Source organism: Phytophthora cinnamomi (assembly GCF_018691715.1).
Source record: "Phytophthora cinnamomi strain GKB4 chromosome Unknown Contig4, whole genome shotgun sequence".
In the NCBI taxonomy this organism is placed as follows: Eukaryota; Oomycota; class Peronosporomycetes; order Peronosporales; family Peronosporaceae; genus Phytophthora; species Phytophthora cinnamomi.
Window position 1 is genome coordinate 753110 of NW_027150937.1, and position 15443 is coordinate 768552.

General features: G+C 59.9%; 9 protein-coding genes across 9 annotated transcripts; 5 read left to right on the forward strand and 4 right to left on the reverse strand.

The window, feature by feature from the left end:
- Nucleotides 1–66: 66 nt before the first annotated feature.
- On the forward strand, nt 67–1634 carry IUM83_05333 (uncharacterized protein; the record flags this gene model as incomplete). The annotated part of the gene is made up of 5 exons (XM_067929466.1): nt 67–835; nt 917–1020; nt 1096–1320; nt 1388–1486; nt 1569–1634. 5 exons carry the CDS (start codon nt 67–69, stop codon nt 1632–1634), a joined length of 1263 nt encoding a protein of 420 aa, XP_067799499.1.
- Nucleotides 1635–1946: 312 nt separating this feature from the next.
- Nucleotides 1947–2629, reverse strand: IUM83_05334 (Anthranilate synthase component 2; the record flags this gene model as incomplete). Its single annotated transcript, XM_067929467.1, has 2 exons — nt 1947–2462; nt 2570–2629. 2 exons carry the CDS (start codon nt 2627–2629, stop codon nt 1947–1949), a joined length of 576 nt encoding a protein of 191 aa, XP_067799738.1.
- A 1196-nt stretch (nt 2630–3825) lies between these two features.
- On the forward strand, nt 3826–4950 carry IUM83_05335 (Ribose-phosphate pyrophosphokinase; the record flags this gene model as incomplete). The annotated part of the gene is made up of 1 exon (XM_067929468.1): nt 3826–4950. The coding sequence occupies one exon, from the start codon at nt 3826–3828 to the stop codon at nt 4948–4950; it is 1125 nt and encodes a 374-aa protein (XP_067799501.1).
- Nucleotides 4951–5572: 622 nt separating this feature from the next.
- Nucleotides 5573–8529, reverse strand: IUM83_05336 (Telomerase-binding protein EST1A; the record flags this gene model as incomplete). The annotated part of the gene is made up of 4 exons (XM_067929469.1): nt 5573–5603; nt 5670–7966; nt 8078–8167; nt 8254–8529. 4 exons carry the CDS (start codon nt 8527–8529, stop codon nt 5573–5575), a joined length of 2694 nt encoding a protein of 897 aa, XP_067799456.1.
- A 140-nt stretch (nt 8530–8669) lies between these two features.
- IUM83_05337 (uncharacterized protein) lies at nt 8670–9304 on the forward strand (the record flags this gene model as incomplete). The annotated part of the gene is made up of 3 exons (XM_067929470.1): nt 8670–8928; nt 9015–9100; nt 9152–9304. 3 exons carry the CDS (start codon nt 8670–8672, stop codon nt 9302–9304), a joined length of 498 nt encoding a protein of 165 aa, XP_067799455.1.
- A 497-nt stretch (nt 9305–9801) lies between these two features.
- IUM83_05338 (Dynein heavy chain) lies at nt 9802–10220 on the forward strand (the record flags this gene model as incomplete). The annotated part of the gene is made up of 2 exons (XM_067929471.1): nt 9802–9830; nt 9917–10220. 2 exons carry the CDS (start codon nt 9802–9804, stop codon nt 10218–10220), a joined length of 333 nt encoding a protein of 110 aa, XP_067799459.1.
- Nucleotides 10221–10417: 197 nt separating this feature from the next.
- IUM83_05339 (Regulator of chromosome condensation (RCC1)-like protein) lies at nt 10418–12129 on the reverse strand (the record flags this gene model as incomplete). Its single annotated transcript, XM_067929472.1, has 2 exons — nt 10418–11904; nt 11979–12129. 2 exons carry the CDS (start codon nt 12127–12129, stop codon nt 10418–10420), a joined length of 1638 nt encoding a protein of 545 aa, XP_067799739.1.
- A 216-nt stretch (nt 12130–12345) lies between these two features.
- Nucleotides 12346–13175, forward strand: IUM83_05340 (Tetratricopeptide TPR2; the record flags this gene model as incomplete). Its single annotated transcript, XM_067929473.1, has 2 exons — nt 12346–13022; nt 13115–13175. 2 exons carry the CDS (start codon nt 12346–12348, stop codon nt 13173–13175), a joined length of 738 nt encoding a protein of 245 aa, XP_067799610.1.
- Nucleotides 13176–13789: 614 nt separating this feature from the next.
- On the reverse strand, nt 13790–15391 carry IUM83_05341 (uncharacterized protein; the record flags this gene model as incomplete). Its single annotated transcript, XM_067929474.1, has 9 exons — nt 13790–13904; nt 13979–14013; nt 14087–14192; nt 14280–14509; nt 14589–14697; nt 14774–14940; nt 15001–15070; nt 15151–15260; nt 15386–15391. 9 exons carry the CDS (start codon nt 15389–15391, stop codon nt 13790–13792), a joined length of 948 nt encoding a protein of 315 aa, XP_067799750.1.
- Nucleotides 15392–15443: the final 52 nt, after the last annotated feature.

The window sequence follows — 15443 nt, forward strand, 5'->3', positions numbered from 1 at the left end:
TAGTGACCGTTGTGCCTATACAACCCCCAAGATAATCACTTCCGATTCCTGGAAACGCAGACGATAATGCAGAGCCAAGGTGGCGGCGCCCAGGGCGGCGGCGGCGGCGACGGCGACCTGCCCTCGTCGCTGCCCTCGTACATGCCCCCTTCCTCGCAGGGCGTTTCCTCCGGTCTTCCTTTCGGCTACAACCTGCTGGGCCAGTCGGGCGTCAAGGGCGACGTCGACGCCGCGCAGCGCCCCTGGAAGGCGCCGGCCCAGCCGCAGTTCATGTTCATGGGCGGCGGCGCGCGCGCGGAGGCCGCCAAGACGCAGCCCAGTCCGTCCGATGGCATGCGCGGCGTGTCGTTCCAGGACGGTGGCGGCTTCCCGATGACGGCGGACGGGAAGGCGTCCGCGTCAGGAGCTGCTGCTGTTGCTGCCGTGCCGGCCGCCGCGATGCCCGTGGCGCTGAAGCTCGGGCGACCGGACGCCACGCCGGCCTCGCAGATCTCGGCGGCGCAGTTCGCGGCCAGCACCGGCGGCCTGGCCATGGACACGGCGCTGCTGGCGCGCGTGAGCGGCACGGACCCGTCGCTCATGGGCTCGGAGGAGATCAAGCAGATCATGCGCACGCCCGACCTGCTGTCCATCTACCAGAAGCTGCAGGAGGAGGACGACCGGAGGCAGCGGAGGCTGGAGCGCAACCGCGCGTCGGCGCGCGTGCGGCGCGAGAAGAAGAAGGGCATGGTAGAGACGTACGAGGGCGAGGTGTCCAAGCTCGAGAGCTCGCTCAACATGCTCAAGAACCACCAGTTCGGCACGGGCAACGCCGAGGAGCTGGCCACGGCGCTGCGTACGTGGATCGGCGTGTTTTATTGGTGCTGTTTGGGTGCTGAAAGGGGAGCTGACGTTCTGGTTGTTGACCTTTTTGCAGAGTACAGTTCGGGAGAGCACCTTCGCCACGCGCAGATGTCCAAGGACGCCAAGATGGAGCTGATGGCGCGTATCCTCGGTCAACACTCGCGCAATACAGATGCGGTACGCGCTGGGATTGCCGGCTATGTGATTTATGTAACCCGAGTTCTGACGGGGGTTGGTGTTGTTTGGCTGCAGATCCGTCGCGCCAATGCTGAAAATCAGGCTCTGATCGCAGTAGCATCGGACAACTCGGAGTTTTCCCAGGCTCTACGTGCGCAACTGGGTCTGACAGACGACCAGTGCCAACGGTTGGCAAGTTTGGCGGTTCCTGCCAGCGAGGAGGCACGCAAGCTCGACGCAATTCGGAAGTGCTTCTCCGCACTGCGAGCGCACGATTGGCTTTACGTTCCAGGCATTGAGGTGAGCTTCTGCACGTGCTGTTGGGTTAGTGTGTTGCTCCTGCTTACCATCGATCTTCGCTCTGTAGACTATCCTGCACCAATCGCGGAACACGATGACTCCGCACCAGTTCCAGAAGTTCCTGTCGTGGTCCGTGGAGAACCGCCCGTCAATCGACCAGCTACAGGTGCGTTTGTGTTTGAGTTGCACGTTGGCACTGAAGACAGCGTGCTCATCATGTTATTGCTTGTTCGTTGTCTTCAATCCAGTTTGTGCCGACTCCGTCTACCCCAGCGTCCGAGAAGGACCTGACATTTATCTTCTCCGAGGACTAGAGTTGCTGTGCTGTCTTCGACAAGTAAACCCTAGAGCTTCCTCGAAGCAGCGCGCTACGTGAGCGAGCTCTGGGCTGTAGCCACCTATTTTGCCTCGCTCGCTTTTTGCCATGCGTGCGCGCAGACGAACGTCTTCAGCTGTCCTGCCGGGTGTGTGGAGGGCCGGCTTCAGTGAGAAAATGTAACCCCCTCTTGCCCCGTGTAGTCATTTAACCGGGCTTTGTATGTAATAGAAGACGAGAGACCAAGCAAGCCAGCAAGCAGGATGTTGTACACTGTATTTCGCAGCGGCGACGTCTCCTCCCCGTCCGTTCACATGTCGAGGAAGTTCTGGATGAGCTTGAGACCGTCCTCCGTGAGGATGCTCTCCGGGTGGAACTGCCAACCCTCGACCTTGTACTGCTTGTGCCGCACGCCCATGATCATGTTGGTGCCCTTGACGGTGGCCGTGACCTCGAGCACGTCGGGCAGCGTCTCGGGCAGCCCCACGAGCGAGTGGTAGCGGATGGCCTTGAACTCGGGCGCCATGCCCTTGAACAGGCCCTTGCCGTCGTGCACCATGACGGACGCCTTGCCGTGCACGATCTCGCCGGCGTGGTCCACTGTGCCGCCGAAGACCTCGAACATGCACTGGTGGCCCAGACACACGCCCGCGATGGGGATCTGGCCGGCGAACGCGCGGATCACGTCGCACGACACGCCCGCGTCCTTGGGGTAGCCCGGCCCGGGCGAGATCATGATGCGGTCGGGCTTCATCTCGCGGATCTCGTCCAGCGTGATCTGGTCGTTGCGCCGCACCTCCACATGCGCCCCGAGCTGGGCCATGTACTGCAGCGGCGACAGGAGAGAGAGAGAGAGAGAGAGAGAGAGAGAGAGAGAGAGGCGGCGTCAGTCGCAGCAGCAGCAGGAGGCGGAGGAGAAGGGGGCGCACTCACCTGGAAGATGTTGTACGTGAACGAGTCGTAGTTGTCGATGAGCAGCACGCGGGTCGTCATGGCTGGCGTTCAGATGGCGGAGTGGCAAGAAGCTCAAGGCAACAAGTGGCAAACGTCCAAATCGCCGCACGTTCTTGTGGAGCCCGTGTTCGAGTTGTAGGAGGCCAGCTAGAGGCTCTCAAATCCTATAGGTCGGAGGGTAGACTAAAGAGTAAACTGGATCGATTTGCAGGCTAGGACGTCTAGGAACGAACCTACATCCGAGGGTTTGCACGAAGACTTCCGAGGTTTGCACAAAGACTGCACCAAGAGTGAAAAGTATCGACAGCTGTGAGGTTTGAACTCACGCGGGTTACCCCAATGGATTTCAAGTCCATCGCCTTAACCACTCGGCCAAGCTGTCGGCATGTAAATTATTGTACGTAATAGTTTAGAAAAAGTTAGTGCTCACGTGACGCGATTTCCACTTTACAGCATGTTGATGATGTGCACTTGTCGTACACACTGATGCGATGAACAGTGTCAGCGGAAAGTGGTGCCAGCAAATTCCAGCTCTTCATGCTCTGAATTCCTCCCAGTGGTCGAGTTATACTACATGTACCAAAACCAACCTTCGCTAGGAAATCGAAACATCGTAGCTTTTCATTTTCTGCGGCAAGCTGTCACCAGGAAGAGGCTCTTTGGCCCAAAATGCTGTCAATGAGACCGGATCGACGCACCCTGACGCGCTTGCCAAAGCGAGCGTGTGGCTGTTGCTCGGCAATCGCTACAGTAGCTGCCAAAGTTCATGTTGATTCTGGTGGTTGTGAACACTGGCAACTGCGGTGACATCCGGATTCTATTATAACGTTAGTGCGCGTCACGATCCCGGGAGCATGTTGTTCAAACTGGACTGCGCGGACACGACCGGCGTGTTCGCCACCACCACCGTGGCCAGCTCTCCACCGCCCGCCGCGACCAAGGCCAAAACAGTCTGTCGCCAAGATCTTGGCAGCAAAGCATCACTGCCACTGCAGATCGAGGCCGGGGTCGGCTCCAAATCCACCACCGCCTTCCGTTCCAACTCAAGCTGCTCCACTCGCCACGTTGTGGTCTGCTCCGAGTTGAAGCGCGACGATAGCCTCCAATCCGCCCTTGCCCGCCGAACCCGATGCCATCGGATCTGCGAGGTTTCCCGACGGCCAGCCATCGCCGCCATTATTTCGTCGCGGACCCGTTCATTTCGCAAGTCCCTCCTCCTCCTCCGTCGCAGCAGCATGTTCCGCCAACTGGTCGCTCGCCACGGCAAGTTCTCCTCGGCCGCGCTGGCCATGGGCTGCGCGGCCGCGGGCGCCGCCCTGGGCGCGCAGCAGCAGCAGGCGGCGCGGGCGGAGGACTCGTTCCCGCGCGCCGCGCCCGTGGCCAAGCAGCCCAAGATCAACGGGCTCAAGATCTTCAGCGGCAACGCCAACCACGAGCTAGCCGCCAACGTGGCCAAGCTCGTGGGCGTGCAGCTGGGCAAGATCACGGTCGAGCGCTTCGCCGACGGCGAGGTGAACCTCATGGTGCACGAGAACGTGCGCGGCAAGGACGTGTACATTGTGCAGCCCACGTGCGTGCCCGTGAACGAGAACCTGATGGAGCTGCTGCTCATGGTCAGCACCATGCGCCGCTCCTCGGCGCGCCGCATCACGGCCGTGATCCCGTACTACGGCTACGCGCGCCAGGACCGCAAGATGGCGGCGCGCGTGCCCATCTCGGCCGCCGACGTGGCGCGCCTGCTCGAGGCCATGGGCGTGGACCGCGTCATCGCCGTGGACCTGCACTGCGGCCAGATCCAGGGCTTCTTCGGCCCGCACGTGCCCGTGGACAACCTGGACGGAGGCCTCGTGGGCGTGTCGTACTTCGGCAACCACGAGCTCGTGAACCCCGTGGTGGTGTCGCCGGACGCTGGCGGCGTGGCGCGCGCCAAGAAGTTCCGCGAGTGGCTCGTGGGCAAGTACGGCCTGCCCAACACGGGCCTGGCCATGATCATCAAGCAGCGCATCAAGGCCGGCGAGATCGACCGCATGGACCTCGTGGGCCAGGTCGAGGGCTCGGACTGCATCATCGTCGACGACATGATCGACACGGCCGGCACGCTGTGCAAGGCCGCGCAGCACCTGGCCGACCACGGCGCACGCAACGTCTACGCCTTCGCGTCGCACGGTCTGTTCAACGGCGCCGCCAACGAACGCATCAAGAAGTCGGCGCTCAAGGAGGTCGTGGTCGTCAACACCACGCCGCTGCCGAAGAGCTGCGAGGGCAACGAGAAGATCGTGCAGCTGGACATCGCTCCGCTGCTGGCGCAGGCCATCCAAAACATCCACGGCAAGAAGTCGGTGTCCCAGCTCTTCCACTAGACGCGCACCCCCGGGCGAGCAGACTGACACACTGGCGGACGGATGTGCACGCGATGCGAGGTGAGGTGAAGTGAGGTGGTGACGGCATGAGAGCGATCTTCACGGCGGGCTCCGAGTTCGCCATACCCCCGTACCATGCACATAGTATGTAATTTCGACAAGGTTTTCATGAACCGATCCCAGCTCTGCTCACCTCTCGGAGCACTGCCACTCACTGTCCTTCACTTTGAAATGCTGGAGTGTATTTATGCAGTTAAAGTGTCCTTCTCGATAAGTGTCCTCTTTGACAGACTCGACTAATGGGAGTGCCTAGGATCACAGCCTTTTTGACCACTTTCGTACAGGTTGGAATGGCTTCGCTTCTGTAAGCGTTCTTTTCAGCCGATACGGGCGATTGTCAGGTAGCAATCGCCTCGCTGGGCTCGTGCCAGCGGTTGTAGAGACAGGAATTTTGGCTCGGGTCTCCGTTATCTTACCTTTTTTCCTCCACGCAGGAGCTCGCTTGCCGTGCGTCGAGCAGCGGATTGAAACACCAATGCCATCGCTTCCCGCAGTTGAAGTTGGCGTCTCGTCTCATGGTTTTGGAGTGTTCATGGATTACCACAGGGGTGGGTCAAGGCCATTACAATGTACTCCCACTGGCGTCGGGAAACCTAGGAAGCAAAGCGCCACAACAGTGAGATCATAGCTTTAAATGACAGTATCTTATTCCCTCGCACCTGAAGTTCGGGTTCGGCAGGAACTCGTTCCGCACCCACGAGTACGAGATCTGGTGGGCTCGCAGCCAGGCACGCATGGCCACCTTGCGCTCTCGCGGACCCATCATGTTGACAATGTGATCCCGGAACAAGTCGTTCGTAACAACGTATCCATCGTGGAGACCCGCGTACTGGATCGAGTAGGAGTCGTCGTAGTCCTGTGATGGGGTTGGAATCAACACGCCTTTGTGCACCAAGCGCTCGAGCAGCGTGACGTTATCAGGGATTTTTGCGGCTGTGATGATCTCGCCCTGTTCCTCGCGCTCGGCACGCTCTTCATCAGACTGAAGCATGTAGTCAGGAATGAAGGCAACCACGCGGTGACCTAGCGCTTGGAAGTAGTTCACTGCAAGCTCAATTCCGGCACACGAGAACACTTTGCCCTTACCGTGCCTCATGGCAACATTGGGGGCGTCAATGACAATCAGCCGCCGCTGGTCCTTGTGTGCAGCCAAACCGTCTTGAAACTCTTCATTGTCAGCACCAATAGACATGATTGTTTTGAAATCAACTTCAAGTTTTTCAGGCGGTGACATTGGAGACACTGACTGAGGTGACGAAGATGAAGCTGTGGGGCTGCTACGCCGCACAGACGGCGAGGCAGGGCTGTTTTCTGGACTCAAGTCATCATTGCTGTAAGCCAGATCATACTGCCGAATCCAGGAAGGTTGGTTCAAGTTCTCTCCTCCGTCGTCCGAAACAGTGTCGTCCTCGAAATCCTCATCCTCGTAGCCACAAAACTCGCACGTGCCGTCTACAAAGGTGCTTGTGTTACTGCACAAGACGCAAAGTCGGCCACTGAGGACAGGATCGATCGCGAATGGATCCAGATTCGTAGACGCGCGTGTTTCATTCGAAATCATTCTGGTACTTTTAGCCGCATTTGATGCCGTGTTCCTAGCAGCACGAGGCTTAGGAGAAGCTGCGACCGTCACGGACGAAATCGGAGTCGGAGGCTTCCCCGAAAACACAAACCTCTCGCTTAGAGCCATAAATCGCGTAGCACGCAGCACCAAACGTTCTTCTTCCGACAATTGTTGAGACGAACTTCTTTCTGGGATCAGCTCCACAGGAAAGCGTGCTAGGAGGGCCTTTTCGTACGGCAAAAACCCATTCATCTCACGGTCCTCAGGCAGAACGGCGCTAGACAGATCATCGCCACGCTTCCTCGCACAGCATAGGCCACGCTCAATGAACCCATTTGCGGACAACGTGTGGAATAGGGCAACACAATGTTCCTGCAATGCAGAGGCACCCAGGTTCATCTTGTGAAAAAGAGTTTCGTGCGAATGCTGCCAGTCCATGTAAATATTCAACGCGGGCAACAGAGCATTAGCGAAGTACTTGGAGCGAGTGGATTCTGCCGACGCAGACAACAAGGCATCGAGCTTCGATAGCATACACGTCATCATCACGTTGCCGACACCTAAAGCCTTTTGTACCCGCTCGTTTCCTGCGCCAGTTGTAAAGGCTTCGTCAAATGTCTGACGGCTTGATGCCCCCTCAATAGTCTGCTGGGAGTTGTGGGTCAGCACGATCATCAAGCACACGGCGTGCGTAAGTGTATCTGACAGAGTTTTAAGAAGAGAGCCGTCTATCGGCATCGCTTCGTCTTGTTGGTCGCATGCGTCCAGGAGGTGGGTAAGTGCAACCTGCATGCGCTCCACGGCCTTGCCCCACTCCGACTTTATCTCTTCGCCGGTCAACAGCATATGCAATCCCGAAAGCACGCGTGCAGAGTACGTCTCCATCGCCTCGCCACTCGGCGATCCCGACGACTGCTGCTGCGTTTGAAGCTGCTTGTCCTCTCTTCTCCCGCGTTGCAGCACATGAAGCAGATTGCTGTGATTTGCAAACGGGTGCTCACACGTAAGACTACGCACATACAGGTACGCCCCGTCGACAAGCTTCCCCTCCAGCACTGCTAGCAGACCCAGTTGGTTGTACACCTTTCCGTTCGACGGCGCCACATCGAGCGCGCGCTGGTAGTGCTTTCTCGCCGCAGACCAATCCCGACTCTCGCCCTTCTGCAGGCGGTTTTGCTCGTAACGAGCGACATCGCCCAGCGCCACCAGCGCCAGTTGCAGCGCGTGCTTCAGCGCGTCCAGATGCTCCGGCAAGCGGTCAGGTCGACGCAGCGAGGACTGCAGCTGGCCCACGAGACTCGAGTAGAACGTTGAGCACGCCGCGAGCACCGACGGCGACTGGTCCGCCTCGATCTCGCGGTACCAGCTCCTCCACAGCCGCTCGCTGATGCTCTGTCACGACACGCAGCGCATGGTTAACACTGCAGTCCTCTGTCTCTGTCTGTCTGTCTGTCTGTCTGTCTGTCTGTCTGTTCTCCTGGCCTGCTAACGACTCGTGCGTACCAATCGCCTGGCCGTCTTCGGGTACGCGTTGACCAGCTCCACGCACGTGCGGCGCAGAGCTGCGCGCGCCGCCTCAGCGTCGTCCTGCCCCTCGCTGCAATGGGGAGCAGCAACAATAGTGCAGCACAGAGTGAGCAAGCTACTGGCGTTCCTCCTCCTCTACCTGTGCGAACCACTTGCCTGCATCCCTTGAGCAGCTGCTCCCACGTCTGGAGCCGCTGCACCAGCACCTGCGCGTCCTCCACGGGCGGACGAGGAGGCGCGGGAGGCAGCGGCGGTGGCGTCTTCCCATCATTCTTGGGCCGGAACAGCGTCTTGTCGCCGTTACTGCTGCGACGTGGATTCATCTTCGGCTTGTGCGTCGCGACGGCCAGCGGCTCGGAGGCCCCGCGGCGGTCCAGCAGCCGCACGGGCGCAGGGCTCGGCCGCTGCTTGGGCTGATACTGCGCCATTAGCTCGGGTGTTTCCTTCTGAGAACCTCGACGTCAGTCTGGCCCGCGCTGATTGGACGAAAACAAACGTATACCGAAGATTATACCGGTAGGCGGTACAGTTTTAGTACCTCTTCATCCGGTTTAGAGCTCCCCCAAGGATGGATCGACGCCGCCGGAGCCGCTCGCCGCGCCGACGCAGCCCCGAGCGCGGCCACCGCCGCCATCGCAACCGTAGCTTCAGTCGCAGCCCGAGCCGCGGAGACACGCGCAGTCGCAGCCGCAGCGTCGTGGACCGCCAGAAGGAGCAATCGGCGGCGTTCGGCAAGAGCCGCAGCCGCCACTCCGACCGCTACCAGCGCCACCGCAGCCCCAGCGCCAGCCACGAACGCCGCCACGAGTTCCAGAAGCGAACCAGAGGTAGAGAGTCGGGCGGCAGCAGGAGGAGCAGGAGCAGGAGCAGGAGCGTTGACGCGCGGCGCAGTCGAGACTCGAGCCGCCGCCAGCGCAGCCCCAGCCCGGAGCGGAAGCGCGCCTCCTGCTCCCACCAGCGCAGTCGCAGCCCAAGACGCCGGAGCCCCAGTCCACGCAGGTACAAGACCGTGCAGCAGCACCGCCGTAGTCCCAGTCCTCGGCGACGCAGCCCCAGCCCACGGCGCAGAAGCCCGAGACGCAGCCCCAGCCCACGGCGCAGAAGCCCGAGACGCAGCCACAGCCCGCGTCGCCGCCGCAGTACCAGCTCAAGGCGTCGCAGCGCTACTCCGGATCGCCGCAGCCCAAGTCCGAGAAGGCGTAATCCTAGCCCACGCCGACGCAGTCCAAGTCCGTGTCGCAGCCTCAGCCCGAGAAGACGCAGCCCCAGTCCACGTCGTCGGAGCAACAGCCCGCGTCGCCGCAGTCGCAGCCCATACCGATACGACCACGATGGTCGAAGAAGCCGATCGAGGTCGGATTCCCGACGACGTCGAAGCGAAGATGCGGCGTCGCGATCGGGATCGTCGCGCGGGCGCAGTAGTAGCCGCAACAACGACAGACGTTCTGCAGATCCGCCTGCGGACAAACAGCTTCCTACAGCGGCTTCCTCTTCGTCTGGGGACTCTCCACCGAAGCCAAAAGCTGCTGATACTACCGAGAAAAAGGTTGACGATGGAAAGCAGAATGTAACGGAGGCCACCAAGGAGAGCACAATTGGGGACGAGCAGCAGGGGCACGGAACTGGCAGTCAGGAAGGACACAAGAACGGCAGCACTCACGGATATAACCACTACTTTCACAGCCGCCGCCCCTTTCATCATGATGCCCGCGCTCCTTCGTCTTCTCCGGTAACGCATGGACCGTCGACACCAGCCAAGTCGGTGACAATCTCGGATCGAGTGACAACATCATCTCCACGAGGTGGTCATAGCAGCACGTCGACGCCGACAAGATCCGTCGGTGGCAACGGGAACCACCACACCTTCTCGCCTGTTGTGAACCCTGTTCTGGAAAAGAAGCGTGAGGCGCAGCGAGAAAGCCATCGTGCGTACCTGAAGAGCAATAGCGACTACAACCGAGCCGAGGTCAAGTACTTATCAATTGAGTCCGAGCTCCGCCTGGCCGAGTTCTGGCTGGACATCGTGACGAGGAATTTGGAGGATGTGGGCAAGCGCATCGAGGTGCACGACTGGAACTTCCAAAAGATCACAGGGCAGGATGATGCTGCTGTGGAGTAAGAGTAAAAGCAGCTAACCATTTATCCCATTGGGTTTATGGCACATGGCACGACTGTTAATAATGATAGCTGTTTTTCGTATACATTAGGAGGACACTCTCCTCGGGGAGAGGCGAGCACGGAGAAACATGCGAAACCAAAAGCCAGGGCATCTGCTTCGCCTTGGTCGCCTTGAGTCGTGGTCGTCTGCTTAGATTTCTACCGATTCTGCAACACCTCCAGGATAAGGTCGCGCGAAAGGCTTGCGAAGCCGTCTGATTTTGTCACCATGTCGAAATTCAGCACCATGTACGACAGGCAGATCTCCCGCAAGCGGTACGAGTGCAAGTCGTCAGCGCTCTGGAAGAGCGCAGCTGCATTTTCAACGTTGATGTTCTTCTGGACGATAATCTCGCACAGGCCCTTGAGGCGGTCCAGCGTGTACAGATCGGCAGCGGCGTAAAGCTCCAGCGCCATCTCCGCCCCCACATTAATCGAGTCCACATAAATATACTCCAGTAGCGCTAGGAACACGGGCACTCGAGTGTGCATCAGCGGGATCTCCTGCTCGTGAGACTCGCGCATCCCGGACGAGAACATGGCGCGGAAGTGATCGCTGCGAGCCGCCAAGATGGCACGATGCGAATGGACGGCGCGCCCCTCAATGATAAATGTAACGTCTGAGAACTCGGCGCTGTCGATGAGCTGGCGCATGTCTCCCACGTACGAAGACGTCAGCATAGAGGCTCGTAGCATCGCCACCGGGTCCACAAGCGCGACCGTGTGCTCGTTGTAAGAAGCCACGCTGATGACGCGTTTACCCTCCAGCACGTCCACCAGCTTAGGCAATGTGACCTTGGTCGTGTCGTTATGTCCCAGTTTCCCGTGGTCTCCGTTCCCCCACGTAAACACCTCGCCGGTGTCCGTGAGCGCGACCGTATGACTCCATCCGCACGTGATCTGCACTACCAGCTTCTCGACGAGGCTCTCGACACGCGTGGGCACCGTTTTATTCACCTTGTCCCCATGGCCAAGCTGGCCGTGTTCTCCTCCACCCCACGTATATACCTCTCCGGTTTCCGTAACTGCGGCGGTGTGGAAGCCACCGCACGCCACCTGCTTCACGCGCTTGCCCGCCAGAGCCTCCACGAAGCGAGCCACGGGTTGGTTTCGCTCCGAGTTGTGTCCCAGCCGGCCGAACTTGCCCTCTCCGAAGGTGAAAACCTCTCCGAACTCGCTGAGCGCGGCCGTGTGGAAGCCGCAGGCGGAGATCTGGACGATGCTCTTGCCCCGCAGCTCCTCGACCGGGCACGGCAGGTACTGGTGGCCCTCCGTGTCGCCGTGGCCCGACACGCCGTTCTCCTTGTCGCCCCACGTGTACACGTCCTTGTTCTCCAGCAGCACGACGGTGTGGCGACTGCCGCAGGCCACCTGGCGCACCTGCATGCCCTTGAGCGTCTCCACCAGGAAGGGCGTCGAGTGGCCCGTCTCGTTGCCGTGGCCCAGCTTGCCGTACATGCCGCCGCCCCACGTGTACAGGTCGCCCGAGACCGTGACGGCGGCCGTGTGGTAGCTGCCGCACGTGACCTGGCGGATGTTCTTGCCGCGCAGCTCCTCCACCAGGCGCGGCACGAACTTCCAGCCGTTGTCTCCGTGGCCGAGGCGGCCGTCGTCCCCGCGTCCCCACGTGTACACCTCTCCTTCGTCTGCCCCAGCCGTCCGTCCGTCAGTCAGTCAGTCTGCATCTTTCTATGGCCAAGTGCAACTTGCTCTCTCTCACCTGTGAGCACGACGGTGTGGCCGCTGCCGCACGCGATCTGCACGATGCGGCGCTCGGCCAGCGCGTCGATGGGCACGGGCCGGTGCTGGTCGCTCGTGTCGCCGAGCCCGAGCTGGCCGTCTTCGCCGCGGCCCCAGCTGTACACGGTCATGGCGCTGCGCTGCGCTCAGTCGGTCGCTCTGCTCCGGTTGGAGACTGAGGCGGCGCCGCCTTCTGCGCACGTTCGCCCGCTCGTGCGGCCGGCTACCGCCACACGCGCCACCGACCGCACACCAACTCAGACCCTATACTGAGCGCTAGTGAAACGGGGGGATGGGCAAAATTTTGGGCTCCGTGTAGCCATGTCGGCGCCCTTCAACTTGCAGCGATGGCCGGCGACAAGATCGCGAGCAGCAGCAGCGATGCCCGCTGGCACGCGCGGCTGGCGCTGCTGCTGGCGGCTTCGGGCCGATACGAGAGCGCCGCCGCGCACTTTCGCCGCGCGCTGCAAGGGCTGCAGGACGGCGTAACGCCCGAGGAGGACGCGCAGACGCGGCGCCAGCGCCTGCAGTGGCAGTTCGAGCTCGCGGCGGTCGAGGCCCGGCGCGGCCGCCACCACGACGCTGTCCGCCTGTACGAGGAAGTCCTGCAGAGCGAGCCGCAGTGCGTCGAGGCGCAGGTCAACTTGGCGGCCCAGCTGGCCGTCGCGGACGCCTCGCGGCTGGAGGACTCGCTGCAGCTCTGCGAGCAGGCGCTGGGCCTGCGTCCGGACTTCGCGGAGGCGCACTACAACCGCAACATGCTGATGCGGCGACTGGGGCGCCAGCAGGAGGCGGTTGCTACGTATTGGGAGCTCCTGGCCCGCGAGATCGGTGCGGACGCTATCCGCGAGGCGATGCCCGACGGGCTGGCGCGCGCGGTTCTGCCTTTGGACGAGCAGAGTAGGGAGCCGCGGGCGTATAAGCCGAGTGGCGTGCCTAGCGAAGACACGACATGCAACCAAGTTAGTGATGGGGACGGAGTCACCGTTGTCTGCGTAAAGTGGGGCGCCAAGTACGGTCCTGAGTACGTGAACAAGCTCTACAATTCCGTCACGCGGCACTGCGGAGACCTGTCGTTGACGTTTGTGTGCCTAACTGACGATCCGGAGGGCATAGACTCCCACGAGAATATGCATGTACTGCCGCTGCTCGACGGCTGGAAAGGGTGGTGGAATAAGTGCCAGCTACTTTCCAGTGAGATCAATGCGAAACTGCGTGCATTTGGCCACTCGCGGTGTCTCTACATGGACCTCGACACTGTGATCGTAAGCAGGATGGTGGATTTACTGACGTGGTCTCCTCCCTTGGGTGTGCTGTCGTTATTGAAAACGGACGACATGGCCAACGAGCAGCGTGCAGGAGGCTACAACAGCAGCATCATGGTGTGGCGCATCGACAACCACGAAGAAATAGGGTCGCTCCAGTTTATATACAGCTTTCTGCACGCGCACTTCGCCGCAGTCGCCAAGTACATTTACAAGTTCGACCATTGGCTTGAGATGGCCCACCCCGACGCGTGCTTTCTTGAAAACGCATTTCCGGGCCAGATCGTTGAGTATCGCAGCCTAGACGAAAAGGCAGCTACGCCACCACCGAACGCAAGCGTCGTGTGTTTTCCGCTACTTCCTAAGCCTCATGGTGCCACAGCACCTTGGCTTACACACCATTGGGTCTAACAAAGGAGAAGATGTGAAAAACACGCTCGGGCATTCCGCACCCTTGTCTATTCATTAAAAACTCCTCATCTTCCACATTCACAATCCACTAGCAGAAGAACAGGATGCATATGGTTTATTCGTCGACGTCATCGCGCACTTCCACAGACAACAGTGACGAGTGGCCATTGTCATTGCGGGCATGAGCAAGCTTCGCCAATTTCTCATCCAGTGCCTTCATCGCACGCGCCCTACGCATAGCAGAATCAAGGATAAACGTGAGTTCTTCTAGCGTGCAAAACCCTTAATCAATAAAACCACTCACTTTCGGCGCTCAGCGATCGGATCATTCTTAATCTCCTGCGACACACGAAACACGAAATGCGTCAACGACATCTACCCTACAACCAGAATTTTACCTTTCGCACTGTACCGTTAGGATCGGGAGCATTTTGGGCTTCTGCGCCGCCCGCTTCTTAAAGAATCCACAGAGCTTGACCACGCTGAAGCAGAAGTTCGCGAGGGGTCCAACAAGCGGCCTATTAAAGTAAAACGCAGACAGCATGTTAATCAACATACTCAGACGCACCTGTCAACACAGCCATCTCCATCGACAAACTACGTACGTGCAGAAGTCAGGAAGCAGCACCACCAGCGCAAACTCATCCGACACGTCTCCAACAGTCTGGTCGCGGTTCTTGTTGAGGAAGCGCAGGTAGTACCAACCGAAGTAACCTCCCAGAACGGAGAGGGGACCGGCACTCTGCAGCATCAGACTAATTGATGGAACAGCCGAGAAGGCCACGCCCGCCATGGTGCAAAATGAAAAAATGACGCTTGCCACCAGCGGGTAAAACTGGATGCCACGGCAACAAGCAGAAACATCAGTAAGAGCACAACAAAACTACTGAAGCACCACCGTTTGTAAATCGTACACGAAGCGGGACGCCGGGGAACAACGGTGCAGTCGCAAACGGCGTCGGCTTCATGTATGCCACCAGCAGCGCCGTAATTCCACCCGTAAAGCCTGAGAAGCTTGCCTCCCTGTATCGTCAAAGATCCGTTAGCCACTCACACATACATACATACACCAAAAGCAGCAGCAGGACCCCTTTCGTACAGATAGACGGGGTTCCGGAAAATGATGTACAGTACGAAGAGGTTCACGAACAGCACCACCGCTGCCGCCGTGTTGGCAAACAGCAGCAGACGCACGAGGTTGAGAGCGCCGAGATCAGGCTCCACCCGCTTCGCCAGGCCGAAGGCGAGAGGCAGGACGAACGCCAGCTACAGCAGCACCGGAGTTAGCACCGCACAACAGCAACCGGGGCCAGCGTGCTAGCTCACCTGAAGGATGTACGGGTGGTAGAAGCCGGCGGTGATGTAGACCCACGGGCGAATGTGGCGCAGAATGACACTGCCCAGCGCCAAGACACAAACGAGAAGACGATGAGGAGAAGAAGGGACCCGTCACAGCAACCGCAGAGCGCCACTCACTCTGCAACAGACAGCGCCAGCACGCCGCCCTTCTCCTCCGCGGGGGTGAACAGCGCGCCCACGAGCCACAGCAGCAGCATGCACAGCACCAAGCCGACAGACACCGGGAGCTGTCGCAACACGAACGCGAGAACAAGGACAAGAACCGCACGCAGGCCCGTCAGCATCCAGTCTGCAGCGCCATGCGCCACCGCGTCTTCCTCCCAGGAAGGCGGCGCTGCAGCTGTCTACGCACCCGCATGAGAGTCGCGTCGCCACGTAGCAGAGAGCGGAGGATCAGCCCACGTCTTCCG